Source organism: Camelina sativa, chromosome 5, assembly GCF_000633955.1.
Source record: "Camelina sativa cultivar DH55 chromosome 5, Cs, whole genome shotgun sequence".
NCBI lineage: Eukaryota > Viridiplantae > Streptophyta > Magnoliopsida > Brassicales > Brassicaceae > Camelina > Camelina sativa.
In genome coordinates, this window is record NC_025689.1 from 13,429,256 (window position 1) to 13,447,748 (window position 18,493).

General features: G+C 37.4%; 1 protein-coding gene across 2 annotated transcripts in view; it reads left to right on the forward strand.

The window, feature by feature from the left end:
- The window catches only part of LOC104786798 (probable leucine-rich repeat receptor-like protein kinase At2g28990), a 16,224-nt gene extending 6,626 nt beyond the window's left edge, over window positions 1-9,598 (forward strand). Inside the window, exons 3-13 of one of the 2 annotated variants that reach the window (XM_010512249.2) lie at window positions 6,425-6,903; window positions 6,991-7,135; window positions 7,221-7,292; window positions 7,408-7,479; window positions 7,581-7,658; window positions 7,750-7,907; window positions 7,983-8,233; window positions 8,325-8,451; window positions 8,593-8,658; window positions 8,811-9,000; window positions 9,123-9,598. In XM_010512249.2, coding sequence (XP_010510551.2) covers window positions 6,425-6,903; window positions 6,991-7,135; window positions 7,221-7,292; window positions 7,408-7,479; window positions 7,581-7,658; window positions 7,750-7,907; window positions 7,983-8,233; window positions 8,325-8,451; window positions 8,593-8,658; window positions 8,811-9,000; window positions 9,123-9,531 — 2,047 coding nt within the window. In that variant the 3' untranslated portion in view covers window positions 9,532-9,598. The remainder of the gene's footprint in view (window positions 1-6,424; window positions 6,904-6,990; window positions 7,136-7,220; window positions 7,293-7,407; window positions 7,480-7,580; window positions 7,659-7,749; window positions 7,908-7,982; window positions 8,234-8,324; window positions 8,452-8,592; window positions 8,659-8,810; window positions 9,001-9,122) is intronic. The other variant, XM_019245471.1, reaches the window with a different exon arrangement.

Below are 18,493 nucleotides of genomic sequence, written 5' to 3' on the forward strand. Positions count from 1 at the left end.
GATATAATAGAAAGTAAATGTTTTTGTTTTCACAATAGTCTGAAAGAGGATGTGTTTGTATGGTAATAGGTTGTTTTTAGAAAACTAAACTTTATAAAATGTTTGAGCCTTTAAGAAGGAGAAGGGATTGAAATCCAATATTAATGACCATAAATTCGCAAGTGTTTCAAAATAATAAGTTAAAAATGAGAAGTAATATAAACAAAAATGAAAATTGAGGAAAATAGTAGGTATAAGGCAATGCATAAAATGATGGTATTATTTCAAATCAAAACATAACTGATTATGTTCATAATTAATTCTGAAATTCCTATTATGAAAAACTTCTTAATTTTATGTAATTCAAAAATAACATAACGTTTGAAATAATAAGTGCGAATCGAACAAAATAATTATAGAATTAGATCAAAACTATCTCATAATCTTACATAATTTTCTAGAAAGTAAGCTCAAAATTTTAATTTTATATAAACAATTTTTTAAAAATTTAAACTAATTTACTTAAATAATACCTACCCACCATCTTACTTAAATTTGATTATGTTTGTGCCTATAAAAATTATATAAGATTCAAACACAGAAATTAAACCCAAGAATTCAAACCTATAAATTTAATTAAATGTTGGTATATAGTTCCAAGATGAAACCAACCACAGACTGATATAAGGGTGGCTTTAGATTCTTAGAGCAAGGCCAACGCACATCTCAATACGAGTGTCTCTTAATAAAAAATAAAAAATAAAAATTAAAAAGTTGAGCAAAAAGATAGACACGAGGTCTCGGAGCAGACCCAGCCAGACACTCTTCTAACCCTCTCTAGCTTAGGTGTCATGTTCTGATTGATTCGATTTAAAAACACAAATAACTAATAAAATTAAATAATACTATTGTATTAAAATATTATCAAAATAAATTTGAGATCTCACTTTTAAAGGATCACCGATGGGTTTGCTCTTAGGGGTTGCATATGTTTCTAATTAAAGAAGAAATGAAATACATATGGTTTTTTTTTTTATGGGCATGTAGTTAATTAGGTCTAAACTATAGTTAATTAGGTCCAAACAAAAAAATACAGGTGTCAGAAATATAGGAAGACAAGTGTCATCCCCTTAGCAAAAGTTGAGAAAAACCTTCTCATATTATATAAGATATATTTGTCTTTATTAGTTTTCCTTATTAGTCTATCTTTTTTAACTACAGACATATAATTTATATGTTGATATCCTTTATTTTCTTAATTAGTTTTCATACTATGTTGAAGAAAAAACTCATTTTTGACATGTGACACTAAACAATATACTTGATATCATGATTCTGTTAATGGTTAACTTTGAAAACAAAAAATTCTATCTATGGGTGTGTAAACCATATATATATTTTTGTATATATGGTTGTGTAAACCATATACCATTCCTTCTTGAAGAGCTTGAAATAAAGGTGGGTATAAAATGCAAAGAAGAGTTGGACAAAATATATTCTTATTTTCTAATGATTGATTGCCCTATTATTTGTATGTGATTGATGTGTACAATATATACTAGATTTGACTCGCGTTACACCGTGGGACAAATGATTTGATAAAATAAATAAATTAGAAGTATTATATCTTTGTTAATTTTGTTTGCTTTGTTCACTGTTTAAAATTTTATTATTTGTATTTTGATTGTTAATGTATGATTTAATCCACAATATACTGCAGGACAATTAATATGTCTATTACTCTAATATTAATATTGTTAACAAAATAATGAAATGGTTTCTTATCCTGGTAGTACATAATTAATGATATCTTAAATTTATATTAATATTAACCCAAACATGTCCTACCATATAACATCGTTTCATGATATTTTACCTCGTGGTATACCGCAGGACAAATTTTGTAAAAATTTAAATATATTTTTAATATTTTAAACGTTTTATAAAGTTTGTTTTTTAAAAAAATAGAGATATTTATAATATTTAAACTTTGTAAGAAATTTAAATATTTATAATATGTGAAACTTCATAAAAGTTAAATATTATAAATATCTCGTTTTATAAAGTTTAAATTTTTGAAAAATTAAAATATTTATAATATTTAAACTTCCTATAAAGTACAAGTATTTATAGTTTTTTGAAATTTTTTAAAAGTTTAAATTCTCTAAAATAAAAAACTGGAATAAACTGAAATGTTTTTTAAATTAGATCAAGTGTCCACATCATTTTTATTCAGAGTCAATTTAGTATCTCTTTTATAGTATGATTCTGAATCTTTGTCATGTGTGCTTTTAGGTGATGTAGGACATTGTATATATATATTTTATTTTATTCATTAGTTGAGTAATATATGTCCGTTTAGAAATTTTGAATTACATCATATGAAAAAAAAATTACTAATATTATTAACTAATAGATTATATAATAATTCAAAATAATTTAAATATAAAATTAAACAAAAGTCTAAAGGTAATCACATATATATGTTTTAATTAGGTTGAGAGATTTCGTTATCTTTTAAATCTTACCTATAATTAATTTTAGAATTTTGGTAACTAAATTTTGTAGGGATTAACATTGCAAATAAAAATTTAAATAAAAAAAACTATAAAGATAGAACATACCAAATGTATTTTAAAAATGTTAATATAGATTAGGCTTATATATCCTAGCAAAGGCTAAGTGTTATAAACACAATTATTGGAATCTGTTTTAGAAAAGTAGCTAAGAAAAATATGTTGTACTTAAGATAAAACTATGACTAAAATGCTCCTCTGATATCGGAGTGAGAATGTCTAAATGGTCATGTACTCTCTGAGATAGTAGTGTAGAGTGTGGTTTAGCATCATCTGGTTAACGTAATTCAAACCAAAACTAATCCATTTAGGAACTTCAGTCCAGGCCCAATAAAGAATCTAGTTATCAGTTTAAGGCTAAACATTTCGGCACTTGTCGTCTTGTCGAGGGCAAGCCGACCTAATAAAAGAGAATAATGCAAACAAATCTTATCGAGCAATCGAGATCTCGAAAATATAAAAGGGAATTCGGGCACCCAGAGAAAGGAGGAAAAATCATACTCAATAACCCTAAGCTTAAGTTTTCTCTAAGAGTTAGACATTTCTCGTAATTTTTAAGCTGTTCTTGGTCAATAAACAATCCACTTCTTCATTCTAAACCCTCTTTTAAGTTTCCGATTAAACTTAGTTTTGTGAGTTTTGCTCGCACATCTATTCACCCATATAACATACTATTCATATTTCAAATGTGCTCTTTATAATATATCAAGCTAATTTAGTAGATATTGTTTTTTATTTTGCATCTTTTTGGATCGACAAGATTCGATCTATTGTTAATCCTATTATGCAGACGACTTAAATACGCGACAGAGTATTATAAGTGGCAGAGTGGTGTTGCTGTAGTGGTCTTGCTGTCACGATCCGGAGTATAATGTTGTGTCTTCAAACATAAATTTAGTAATAGCATGTATAAATAAAATGATATGATATCCCACTTCCAATCTTATTTAATTTATCCATAACAATAATATCATGGCACAACAACGCAACCATCTGAATCAATAAAAGAAATGAATGTACTTTTACATCTATACTAGTATAATTGCAGCATTTTTTGCTCAAAAATATATTTTGGAAATATTTACTATTGGATACCATTAAATACTTATATTCATATCCAAACAAGTTTAGTTAACTATCTATACTATTCTTATAACCAAACATAATTAAAATATTTTAAATATTTATATATATAATGTTTCTTAATTAATATAGATATATTTAGAAGATGATACTAGGACTTTTGTGTCTCCTATCCTAGCAGGTTCAATTAACCTTATGTGCTGTAGTACTTAAAGTGTCAATCCAAATGGGATGTTGCTAACACTCAAGATACAATCAAGCAATCACAAGTTAAGCCAATTCAAAAAGAGTGTTTTTTCTAACAATCCTAGAATGACAAAAATGCAAACGGAAATGTGTTCTGGAACTAGAAAAGAGAATGCAAGACAAGAAATGAAAATTAATAAAAACAGAAACGAGTCTAAGCATGAACTAAAAAGCAAGAAGCGAAACAATCTCAGGAATGTAATATCAATCAAAAGGATAAAAGTCCTAAGGATGGGAGTAATTGATGTCGGTGGAGTATCCTAGTCTACAGAGTGTTTAACATACCACAAGCAATCTATCCCTAAACAATGAACATCACAACTTAGCTAATCCAATCTCTTGGTAAAAGCTACTCAGACTCAACCACTTTCATACCTAGCTCTCGCTAGAGAAACGTGGTCGAGCAGGCATGACAAACAAGTTCATTCACGTCAACAAACATCCTAGACAACTAATCTCTTAGGCTAGGAACGTAAGTCTCTGGCACTAGTTGGTCAGACATTTCATCGAACACCTTTTGGGTGTGGAAATGTCTCGAACCTAGTTTCAATTGATCAGAGAGAAACTAGTAATTCTAACTCTAGTCCAGAAGGGAATCATACAAATCAAGCTTAAACACCTTACATCCTAAGATCCTCCACCTAATCTATCCCATCCTCAAGAACTAACGCACTACTCAGATCCGGAAATCATCATCAACAACACAAACTCAGAAAACATTGAAACAAGCATTCTTAGATAGGTAAAAATAAGATAAACAAGTTTGTCAAAGAAATCAAATGCAAATACTCAATGTATCAAAAGATATCTGGATACAAAGTCTGAGAACGGTTTTTTGGTGGCTAGGGAAACCTTACAAAATAAAAACGAGATAAAAAACTTAGATGATGTCGCAAAGACTTAACAAAACGTATTTATAGTAAAGACATAAAATCCCTAAAACTTAAAACGACAAGATGAAGAGTCGGTTTGGGAATCTCCTGAAGCGTGTAAGATGGAACGTCTTCCTGACATGTGCGAACGAGTGATGGCTCGAGTGAATGATGGCGTTGGCTCGAGTGGAGTGATGGCGTTGGCTCGAGTGGCGCGACTCGAACGGCACGACAGCGCAACTCGAACGGCACGAATTGAACGGCACGACAGCGCGACTCGAATGGCACAACTCGAACGGCACGACAGCGCGACTCGAATGGCACGACTCGAACGGCATGACAGCGCAACTCGAACGGCACGACTCGAACGGCACGACAGTGCGACTCGAGCTGGATGTATACGCTTCCACTAAAACGATGATAACTTTTGAACCACAGCTCCGATTGGCTTGAAATAAATGGCATTGGAAAGATGACTCAATTCTCTACAACTTTGATGAAATCGTCGAAAGCTGAATCCCCAGGCCGGTGGCTCGAAGGACGACTCGGATGGCGACTCGATCGACGGTCAAGGTGTTGCTCGAGTGGGTGACGACTCGATCGACGGTCAAGGTATTGCTCGAGTGGGTGACTCGAACGACGACGAACAGCGACTCGAACGGCGATGCTGAGCGATGTGTTCCCAACGTCTCCTAGATACCTGAAATACTCCAAAATGCACAATGTATGCAAGGATGATGCAAGAACTACCTAGACATGCAAAGTGTATAGAAAAGACTAGAAAATATTGCAAAACAATCAGTTGTCCTAGCTAAATGCATGATAAACATATGCTAAAAGGAGACAAAATATAGACATATCAACTCTCCCAAACTTATTCTTTGCTTGCCCTCAAGCAAACGATCAAGAACAATGTATGGAGAAGAGGTGTGAAAATGGGGTCTCAAAACCTAAAACATGCTGAATAGAGTAATTAGAATCAAGGTCCTTGTTTTTAGTTCTATGATGCATGGTGAAGGAACTCTATTTAAAAACTTTAGACAAGCTCATCACAACCTGAAACAATTCCGAACCTTAGTATACACATGCCATCATTTCTATCATTCCCTTGGTGACAGCTTGTCCTGTGGAAAGGTTGTTAAAGGGTGAGGACCAGGGTTCGAGGAACGTCTGGCGCACCAATAACCTACTGGTGGATTGGGATATCCACAGTGATGTGTTAGGATCGATGCCCTGCAGGGCCAGCTTGGAGTCCGTTGGGATGGCTAGCGGTGGGCTAGCAGGGTCCACGGACGGTCCGTTAGGGCAGCTAGCGGTGGGCTAGTGGGGTCCGCCGGACGGGTTGTCACAATAATAATGCGGATTGTATACTAAATCACTAAAATTTAAAAAAAAATAGTATATTAAAAGTTAGTATTAAAACAGTATATTAACAAACAAAAAAAATTATGTAAAACTTCTCTGCTGTATACAGCGGATCATGATCTAGTGCTTTCTTATTAATATAGATACATAACTCAGTTTCTGGTTTATTGCAAGATTCTTAAATATGGCTAATACAAGATTATTGCAGGTAGAAACTAGAAACGGAGTTATGTTTCGAGTTTATTAAACATAACTGCAAGGCAAAGAGAATTTGGTCTAATACAAAATTCTTACATATGGCAGGTATCCTCATGATATCCATGATCGAATTTGGTCTCCTTACTATCATGAATATTTAGAATGGCGTATAATAAACACAACCTTCAGTATAAGCAGTCCCGGAATCTATGAAACACCAAAACTTGCGCTGGCGACAGCGGCAACCCCTTTGAATGACAGTTTGCCATTAGAAATCTACTGGTCAACGAAACCCCCTACCGCTGCAGTTTATGTGTACCTCCACTTTGCCGAGATACAAGCCTTGCGAGCCAACGAAACCAGGGAATTTGACATTTACTTCAACGAAAACTCTAATTATTCAGCTTTTAGTCCGCCTAAGTTAGAGCAACGTACTATAACCTTTTCAACAGTACAGTGCCCTGAAGGGTTCTGCTCATTGCGACTAGTAAGAACGAAGAAGTCAACTCTTCCACCTCTGATCAACGCTATTGAGGCTTTCAGTATCATTGAGTTTCCATTTGCGGAAACTAACCCAAGTGATGGTATTTCACCAAAGTTCCACTATTTTAGTTTATTCTAAGACGATACTTTCATATTATAGTTCTTACATTATCCTATTTCTATGACAGTTTCGGCAATCAAAAATATCAAAGATACGTATAGGCTATCTAAAATCAGTTGGCAAGGCGATCCATGTGTTCCTCAAGACGTTTTCTGGGAACATCTAAAATGCAACTACACAGAAATTTCCAGTCCACCAAGAATAACGTCCTTGTAAGTTTAATTCAGATTCGAAAATGACTTTAACTGAATATCTGACAACTTAAAAATGATTTTACGATTCTATTATAACAATTAGGAACTTATCATCACAAGGATTGACAGGGATCATAGTACCAAGTATACAAAATCTGACACAACTTCAAGAACTGTAAGTTCCAGTGGTACTGTATACCACACTTGCATACATATTAACCATAATACTATTTTAAATAAACTGAGAAAAAAAAATGTAAATAGTTTGGACTGAATCCTGCATATTTCAGGGACTTATCCAATAATACCTTGACCGGAGAAGTCCCTAAATATCTTGCCAAGATGAAGTCGTTGTTGGTCATGTAAGTTATTCTGAAATATAATGATTAATGAACATCTCCTAACGTATTTCAGGACATGTTTATAATGTCCTCTGTCTTTTTTTTTTTTTTTGGCATAACAGAAACTTAAGTAAGAACAAATTAAGTGGTTCAATTCCTCAAGCCCTCCTTGATAGACAAAACGATGGACTTTTGTTAATGTAAGATTTGACCTAATAAATCTCGTTTTAAACACTTAATGCAACAATTTTAAGTGATTGACATCCTCATAACCGCATGTAATTTGTGTAGCTATCAAGAAAATCCAGAGCTTTGCAGAGTTAACTCATGCATTGTAAAGGAAAAAAAGAAATTCTTAGTACCAGTTGTCGCGTCGGTAGCTTCTGTGGTTGTTATCATAGTTATCTCGCTTCTCATTTTCGTGATCCGGAAGAAAATGGTGTCTGCAGGTTAGATTACTAGCATTTAACATTCAAAAACAAATCTAAGGATTAAAGTTGATTATGAAACTCTAAATCACGCAGATAAGCAACCCACAAAAAGTGGGACGGTAGAAGATAGTGGAGATTCTTATGAATCTGAACCTTCATTTCTGACAAAAAATAGAAGGTTTACTCATGATGAGGTTACAACGATGACAAATAACTTTCAAAGGGTTCTAGGTGAAGGAGGATTTGGAGTCGTTTATCATGGTCTTATAAATGGTGCTGAACAAATAGCTGTTAAAGTGCTCTCCCAATCATCAGCTCAAGGGTACAAGCAATTTAAGGCAGAGGTACTTGTCTAATAATTAATACAAATACTTACGTATCTTTCCTTCTTTTTTATTTGAGATAATTATAAGTTGATTGATGGTTGGCCATTAGGTGGAACTTCTTTTGAGAGTTCACCATATAAATTTGGTGAACCTTGTTGGATATTGTGATGAAGGAGAGCACTTAGGTCTCATCTACGAGTACATGCCCAACGGAGACCTAAAACAACATTTGTCAGGTAAAATAAAAATATCTACTTACCGATTTGCGTAATTATCAAGTACGGTTTTCGATCCGTGGGAACAAAAACTATATTGTTTCTGTAAACCTTTTCTATGTTGAAATGCCTTTAAACAAAATTTGTGCTGGATTAATACAGGGAAATGGAGTGGCTCTGTCTTGAGCTGGAAAACTAGACTAATAATAACTGTGGATGCCGCACAAGGTTCATCCTAAACTATTTTAAATATACTTTTATATTTTCCTCATGAATGAGCGTTGTCACATTGGAGCATAGATATTTTAAACCTTAAGTATATTCAGTTATTCATATATGCCTATAATTTGTTAATTAACAAAGATAAAATTGTTATGTAGGGTTGGAGTATTTACACACAGGATGCAAACCCGCAATGGTTCACAGAGACGTCAAAAGTTCAAACATTCTATTGGACGAACATTTTCAAGCTAAGCTAGCTGATTTCGGACTTTCAAGATCTTTTCCCACTGCGAATGAAACATATGTGTCCACCGTTGTCGCCGGCACTCCGGGATATCTTGATCCCGAGTGAGTATTAGCCTATTAGGACATTCTATATGTTACTTACAAATCCCCATCTCCTTAAGTAGTATTTCTCGGTGGACATATGTTTGTGGATATATAACTTTGTCTCATATCTTGTTTTGTAGGTACTATCAAACCAATTGGCTGAGTGAAAAGAGTGATGTCTATAGTTTTGGAATTGTACTACTTGAGATCATAACAAACCGACCTATAATCCAACATGCGCGTGAAAAAACTCACATAGTAGAATGGGTTGGGCTAATGCTTCAAAAAGGAGATATTAGAAGTATTATAGATCCAAACCTTCAGCAAGATTATGATAGCGGTTCAGTCTGGAAGGCTCTTGAATTAGCCATGTCTTGTGTTAATCCTTCTTCAGCAAGAAGACCAAACATGTCTCGAGTGGTAAATGACCTAAAAGATTGTCTTGCATATGATACTTCAAGAAGAGGAGGGAGCGTAGATATGGATTCAAAGGGTTCTGTTGACGTGAGCATGAACTTTGGCACCGAGGGGATCCCAAAGGCACGCTAGTTCTCCAAATGACAATATAGTCATTGTGGCCTTTTCGTCAATCTAAAATTTTTCATCATTAAAAACATGTGCGGCAGATTGATATTTTTAAATTCTGCTACCTTTCCCGATTGGATATATTTTTGTTACTGAAGATTGGATAATTAAGCGCTTTTAACGATAATGAGATTGCAGTCTTAAAAAGAATAAAGACTCACACTAGCACTACAAAGAAAATGTCGGCGTTTACCATAATCCAAAAATCCTAAGAGACTACTCAGTCATGATCATGAAAACATAGAGAAATGAGTTTGATGTCTGTGAGATCATGATCAGAAAAGGTAGATAAAAGATTTCAGAGAAAATGCCACTTGAAACTTCAAAAAACCAAGATTCAAAACAAGATCTAAATAGAGAAACTTTAAGAAAAGTTTAGAACCCTCATCAAAGCCTAAAACAAAGCATCTCCTCTCCCCAAAGTAGTGTTAATGTATTTATAGGAAAGATAAAAGCGAACTGTTGATCCTGGACAACCAGATCGGATCCGGTGCGGTACTGCCGTACTAGGCTCCTTCGGTCTTGTCCCGGCCAAATAACATGTTCGGTCACCATGTGGCCAAAGGGGATGGCTGAATGAGCTTTGTTCGTGGTACTAGAATTTTTGTATGTCCTAGCCGGTTCAATTAACCTTATGTGTTGTAGTACTTAAGGTGTCAATCCAAATGGGATGTTGCTAGCAATCAAGAAGAAATCAAGCAATCACAAGTCAAGCCAATTCAAAAAGAGTGTTTGTCTAACAATCCTAGAATGGTCAGAATGCAAAACGGAAATGAGTCACAGAACTAGAAACGAGAATGCATGACGAGAACCGAAATGAATGAAAACAGAAACAAGTCTAAGCATGAACGAAACAACAAGAAACGAAACAGTCTCAGGAATGCAATAAAAATCATAAAGAAAGAGGTCCTAAGGATGGGAGTAATTGATGTCGGTGGAGTATCTGTCTATAGAGTGTCTAACATGTCACAAGCAAACAATCCCTAAACAATGAACATCACTTCTTAGCTAATCCAATCTCTTGACATAAGCTACTCAAACTCAACCACTTCCAAACCTAGCTCTCGCTAGAGAAACATGATCAAGCATGGCTAGAAAAAAAAGTTCATTCACGTCAACAAACATCCTAGACAACTAATCTCTTAGACTAGGAACGTAAGTCTCTAGCACTAGTTGGTCAAACATTTCATCAAACACCTTTTGGGTGCGGAAATGTCTAAGACCTAGTTCCAATTGATCAGAGAGAAACAAGTATTTCTAACTCTAGTCCAGAAGGGAATCATACAAATCAAAGCTTAAACACTCTACATCCTAAGATCATCCACCTAATCTATCCCATCCTCAAGAACTACCATACTACTCAGATCCAAAAATCATCATCAAGGAGGCAAACCCAGAAAACATTGAAACAAGCATTATTAGATAGATAAAAATGTGAAGAACAACTTTGTAGAAGAAATCAAATGTAAATACTCAATAAACTCAAAGATGTCGGATTACAAAGTCTCAAAGCGTTTTTGGTGGCTAGGTAAAACCTTAAGGAAAAGAACAAAACGAGAAATAAAGATGTCTCAACCAAGACTTAACAAAATGTATTTATAGTAAAAACATGTAAATCCCTATAACTTAAAACGACAAGATAGAGCGTCGGTTCGGGAATCTCCTGAAGCATGTGAGATTGCAACGTCTTCCTGACATGCGCGATTTAGTCGGTACGCGTCCAGTGGCTCCAAGTGAGGTCGAGTGATGCGCGGTGAGGCTGGCTCGAGCGAGGTCGACTGGTTGGAGTGGAGGGGTGTTGTCTCGACTCAGAGTGGTGTTGGCTCGACCCAGAGTGGTGTTGGCTCGATCCAGAGTGGTGTTGGCTCCCAGAGTGGTGTTAGCTCGAGCTGGGTGTATACGCATCCACTAAAACGATGATAACTCTTGAACCACACCTCCGATTGGCTTGAAATAAATGGCGTTGGAAAGATGACTCAATTATCTACAACTTTGGTGAAGATGTCGAAAGCTAAATCCCACTCGAGTAGAACGGCTCGAACGAGGTGGAGTGGTCGCATGATGAGTGGCTCGAACGATGTATTCCCGACTGGTGACTTGAGAATGGCTCGAGTGATGTGTTCCCGACTGGTGACTTGAGAATGGCTCGAGTGATGTGTCTAGAGTGTGTGGCTCGAACAGCATCTGGAGTGCGTGGCTTGAGCGGCGTCTGGAAGGTTGGCTCGAACAGTTGCGCTTCCAACGTCTCCTAGATACCTGAAATACTCCGAAATGCACAATGTATGCAAGGATGATGCAAGAACTACCTAGACATGCAAATTGTACAGAAAAGACTAGAGAATGATGCAAAACAATGAGTTATCCTAGCTAAATGCATGATAAATATATGCTAAGGAGAGACAAAATATAGACATATCAACTCTCCCAAACTTAATCTTTGCTTGCCCTCAAGCAACGATCAAGAACAAAGTATGGAAAAGAGTTGTGAAGACGGGGTCTCAGAACCTAAAACATGCTGAATAGAGTAGTTAGAATCAAGGTCCTTGTTTTTAGTTCTATGATGCAAGGTGAAAGAACTTTATTTCTTAACTTAATTGAAACGATTCTGATCTTTAATCTACACATGCAATCCTATCAATCACTCCCTTTAACATTTATTAACAGAGAACCGTGAATAAAGGTCAGAGACGAAGATGGTCTCCTTCTCAAGTGGTTTTATCAATACTGAACAAGGTTTTCTCATGAAAAGGAGTTGAGCTTAAGAGAAGGCTAAAGGTTGAAACCAACTGATACATACAAGAGCAGCGCCTTGTCTACCCAAAGGTCCCCAGGGAAACTCAGTCCTAACATTCTAACCCCGAAGTTGGTCATATCTCTATTCTTCATCAGAAACATCATCTCAAACTCTTTACACTTAGTCTTAGGAGGAGTTCACTTCTTTTCATTCTAGCGGATTGGGAAATCCTTATTATCACTATGGTTCTTTTTCTTTTCTTCTAAGGACTCTAGACATCTTAAGCATTTTTACTTTCTTTTCTTTGTCTAAACTTTTATTTTATGCCTCGAACCAATAACTCTTTTTACTTTGCTCAACCCAAATCCTTTACTAGACTTGTAAACTTTGAAAACACATCCCCCTCCTAAAGACTTTCTACCCTTTACTTTCTTTTTGCTCTTCACTTTTGTGCACAAATCCATACCCAATATCCAAAATCGAGTTCTCACCTAGTCCTACTAGTCCGGATAACGCGAACTAGAACTACACAGCATCCTACTCTTGTCGGTTAGAATCTAACACTTTCTAACAAGCTCCACTCGGAAAAGGCTTGACACTCACGAATACAATTGGCTTGAAAGAACGGTTGGTCAAAGGTGCGGGGAACTGTTCCAAAGATGGGAATCAGCTACTTGGATTGACAAGGGTGGTAAAAATGTGAAAGACAATCCAAGTATGTATATGGTATCCATGAGTTCACTTTCAATGCATAACAAGATAATTGCAAATCAGGATTAGGTTCAGATAAATAGGGAATGACGTCAATTCAAAACATGCTTCAATGAGGACTAGAATGCAATTTCGAGAATTTGAAAACCTGGTTCAGTCTTACATTTCAAGTTCAATCAACAAGCATCAAAGAACTAATAACAAGGGCCTTGATCCTATCTTGTTGAATCGAGCATGCTAACAAGGTTACAATCATCATCAACCCCTATGCTAAATGCAACAACCTTATATGAATAACCCTAGACTCAATCCTAATATGCAAGTGCAAACTACATGAACACTCTGTTTTTGTGGAAATTTTCGATTTTTTTTTCAAATTTTTTTGGTTTTTTTATGCAAATAGATGGATGCAAACGCAAACATGATATGATGCAAAAATTTGAAAATAAGAATCACAAAACACAACATCAGATACATCATCTCAAACCTTCCCCCGAACTTAAATTGCATAAGGATTTGAGAATCACAACAAAAACAATGCATGAATGAAATGGTATATACAAAGGGAAGGTAGGAGTGCCTTAGTAGTAGAAGAAGGAGTTTGTGCTCGCCCAAGGAGAAGCGTGAAACTGACTCTATCTTTCGCCTTGTTTGGGATCCGTGGAAGTGACCTCAGCTGGTTGGTTGACTTGCTGCTCAACCGCTTGCGTGTTCTGATACATGTTCGGCTGCTCGTCACACTACATGTCATCGACTCTGAACTCACCATGGTCTGATACCAACACAACAACCTCCGTAAGCTGATAATCACCTTGATGTTTGATCTGCTGCTCGACTCCGTGCATGCCCTGATGTGGGCTCAAGCGGGTGTCGTGAGTGGCTCGAGAGAGGTAGTCGGAACATGGCTCGATTTTGGTAGTTGGACCGTGGCTCGATTAAGGCAATCGGAACGTGGCTCAAGAGACACGGTGAGGAACGAGTAAGAGGACGTCGGCTCGAGTGTGTGATGAGAGTGGACGAAAATTTCTTTTCTCTGTATCCCCTATCGCTGTTGCCCATACTCACTTCTGTAGATCCTTGACACTAGAAAACCAAAAACAAAAATCAAAAACACAAGGATCCTAAAAAATATTTACAGTGATACCTTTGGGACTTCCTCCCAAATGAGCTTGTTTAAAATCCCTAGCTTGACTTTTCAGCTTTTTAGGCTTTTGGGGGTTCATAGAGGAGCACAGAAGACCCCTCTGGTCGGACTTGATCAGCTAAATATTTCTTGACTCTCTGACCATTTAAAGTGAATTCGCTACCATCCTTGTTCAGAAGAGTGATGGCTCCGAATGGCAGAACTTTCTTGACGTCAAAAGGTCCAAACCACCTAGATTTAAGCTTTCTAGGAAATAACTTAAGTTTGGAGTTGAAAAGCAAAACCTAATCTCCAGCCTTGAGGTCCTTGACAACAATTTTCTTATCATGAAAATTCTTGGTTCTTTCTTTATAAATCTTTGAGCTCTCATAGGCATCAAGTCTGATTTCTTCCAACTCATGTAGATCAAGATTCCTCTTAGCTTGAGCTGTATCAATATCCAAGTTCAGCAACTTGATAGCCTAAAGCGCCTTGTACTCAACCTCCACAGGGAGATGACATGTTTTACCATATACCAACTGAAATGGTGTTCTGCCTATCGGCGTTTTGAAAGCTGTCTTGTACGCCCAGAGAGTCTCGTCCAACTTGACAGACCAATCTTTCTTCGAAACCCCAACAATCCTTGACAAGATACCCTTCATCTGCTTATTCGAGACTTCAACCTGTCCGCTGGTCTGAGGGTGATACGCAGTAGACACCTTGTGTTTGACTCCATACTTTCTCAGCATACTCTCAAACACCTTGTTGACGAAGTGAGTTCCACCATCACTGATCACTGCTCTGGGTATCCCATACCTTATAAAAATTATACTTTTAACAGCTTCAGAACAACCTTGTGATCATTGGTAGGACTGGCAATGGCTTCGACCCACTTAGAAACATAATCAACTACCACCAGAATATAGACATTACCATTTGATGGAGGGTTGAAAGGTCCCATGAAGTCTATACCCCAAACATCAAATATTTCTACTTCCAGGATCGGATTCTGGGACATCTCATTCCTCCTTGTGATGTTGCCCATCCTTTGACAAGCGTCACACTTGGTGATGAAACTGTGAGTGTCTTTGAACAAGGTAGGCCACCAGAGACCCGCTTGTAGAACCTTCTGAGCTGTCTTGAATGTGGCGAAGTGACCTCCATAGGTGGAGCCGTGACAGTGCTCAAGCACTCCCTGCACTTCCCCTTCTGCTATGCACCTTCTGAAAAGACCATCAGAACCTCTTTTGTACATATAAGGTTCATCCCAAAAGTAGTGTTTGACCTCTCTGAAAAACATCTTCTTCCTGTAGGGATCCATTTCATCAGGAACTTCTCCACAGACCTTGTAATTCACGAAATCAGCATACCATGGTGTAGTGTCTGAAGTGATCACCATACAATTGATTTTTAGGTTCTCAACCCCTGTGTCATGCATCTTCTCACAAACCTGGGCGACCAGAAGTTGTTCCTCAGGCATTGAATCATCTATGGGAACAGCATCTTCAATCCTCATTCTAAACAAATGATTTGCAACTTCGTTTTCTATGCCTTTCTTGTCAAATATCTCCATGTCAAACTCCTGAAGAAGCAGAATCCATCTTAACAGTCTTGGCTTGGTATCCTTCTTCGAGTAAATGTGTTTCAGAGCAGCATGATCAGTATACACAATGACCTTCGAACCCGCAAGATAACTCCTAAATTTTTTGAATGCAAACACAACTACTAGGAGTTCCTTCTCTGTGGTAGCATACCTTCCTTGAGTCTCGTCCAAGGTGCGACTTGCATAGTAGATGACATGAAGCTTCTTGTCAATACGTTGTCCCAAAACTGCTCCAACTGCGAAGTCTGAAGCATCACACATAATCTCAAACGGATGATCCCAATTCGGAGCTTGTACTATGGATGCCGAAACCAAGGCCTCCTTAATCTTGCTGAAAGCTTCCAGACATGCTGCATCAAATTCGAACTCAACCTCCTTGCACAGCAACCTTGTTAATGGTCTTGCAATTTTTGAGAAGTCCTTGATGAATCTCCTGTAAAACCCAGCGTGTCCCAGAAAATTTCTGATGTCCTTCACTGTCTTAGGCGGTTGAAGCTTAACCATGACCTCAATCTTAGCTTTATCAACCTCAATTCCTTTCTCATAAATCTTGTGTCCCAGAATGATCCCTTCTTCTACCATGAAGTGGCACTTCTCCTAGTTCAGGACCAGGTTCGTCTCCTCACATCGTGTCAATACCCTGCACAAATTCAACAAACAGAAGGAGAAAGTGGAACCGTATACAGAGAAGTCGTCCATAAACACTTCCACTGACTCCTCAATCAAATCCGAGAAAATTGATATCATGCACCTTTGAAAGGTGGCAGGGGCATTGCACAAACCAAATGGTGTGCGTCTGTAGGCAAAAGTGCTATAGGGACAAGTAAAAGTTGTCTTTTCCTGATAATAGGGGTGGATAGGGATTTGGAAGAATCCACTATACCCATCAAGGAAACAGTAATAAGGATGACTAGCTAGTCTTTCCAACATTTAATCTATAAAAGGCAGAGGAAAATGATCCTTCCTAGATACAACATTCAGCTTCCTGTAGTCAATGCACATCCTATGTCCTGTGATGGTCTTAGTTGGGATTAACTCATTTTTTGTTTTTGATTACAGTTATTCCTCCTTTCTTAGGTACACAGTACACTGGAGATACCCAAGTACTATCAGAGATAGGGTAGATAACTCCAACATTAAGCAGTTTTAGGATTTCTTTCTTTACTACCTCTTTCAGATTAGGGTTCAATCTTCTTTGGGGTTCAATACTAGCATAAGATTCATTTTCAAGATTGATCCTATGCGTTCAAATACTAGGTGAGATTCCCTTAATATCATCTAAAGAATAACCTATAGCCTTTTTATACTTTTTAAGCTCAGTTACTAGTAACCCCAATTCATCATCACTCAACCTAGCATTCACTATGACAGGATAAGTAGAATTGGTTCCCAGAAAAACGTAGTTGAGTCCAGAAGAGAGAGTGTTGAGTTCTACCTTTGGAGCCTTCAGTTCCGACCAGTCGTCAGCATGAGAGTCAGGAGCGGTCACGGTCGAGTGGAAGGTGTGCGGCTTGAGCGGTGGCTCGATCGAGTGGGACGTTGGTGTTTTGATTCGGGTCATGACATCGGTCGAGTGGGAGATCTCACGTTCTGAAGTTTCTGCCTCAACTGCACATAGCTCCTCTGTGTCAGATAGCTGCTCGAACTCCTCTGGTTCATCCGTTTCTCTGTGAGAGCCTAGCAGATTCTTGTAACAAGTGGTCTCCCCATGCAGGAACCCTTCATCTCCATCCTTGGTCAAAGCAGTCTTGAGATGATCTTCCTCAGCGAGTTCCTCCAACAACTCATCAGCCAACTTATCCATCTCTTCAATGTAAAAGACTTGTCCTCCTATTGGTGGCTTCTTCAAAGTATCCTTGATGTCAAACTTCATAATGAAGTCGTCGCCCAGATTGAGATCAATCTTGCCATTTATGACATCAATGATGGCTCCAACAGTCGTCAGGAACGGTCTTCCTAAAATCAGAGGATCTTTTGGTTCTCCATCCATCTCCAGAACCACGAAGTCGGTTGGCACTTCCACGTCTCTGATCCTAACAGGTAAGTCTTCTAACATACCATGCGGAAGTCTCACTGATCTATCTAAAAAGGTTGAGGGAGATGTCACAACCCTTAAACCTTGTAAAACCCAACCTCTTAGCAACAGAGAGTGGCATCAAATTAACTGAAGCGCCAAGATCACATAAGCACCTATTAAAAGACATAGGTCCAAGGGAGCAAGGTAGAGTGAATGATCCATGATCTTTGAGCTTCTTGGGTACAATCTTCTTCTGGATGATTGCACTGCACTGCACTCTAGACTTAGTACCACCATGCCTTGAACTTCTTTTGATCTCTCCATCAATAAGTCCTTGAGGAATTTCTGGTAGTGAGGAACAAGTGTGAATGCATCCAGTAATGGCATTCTCAACTCAATCTCCTTGACTTGTTTTTCGAACAAGGCTTTGTACTTCTCAGTAAGTTGCTTCTTGAACCTCACTGGAAATGGTAGAGGAGGCTTGTATGGTGGAGGGATGAATCTCACAGGTTTTTCATCAGAAACAAACTGTTCCTTACCAGCTTCAGGTTCGGACTGCTTCACTGGTTCAACCGGGTCATTGACTGCTTCGACTAGGTTCTTTATCTGAGCTTCATCCTGAAAAAAATCCTCCCCATCTAATTCCGCACTGTCCTCAGTTACGTTTGGAACTCCCTGTCTGGGAGGCAATATTTTCCCACTTCTCAGCGTAATTACGTTTGCAAACTCCTTGGGGTT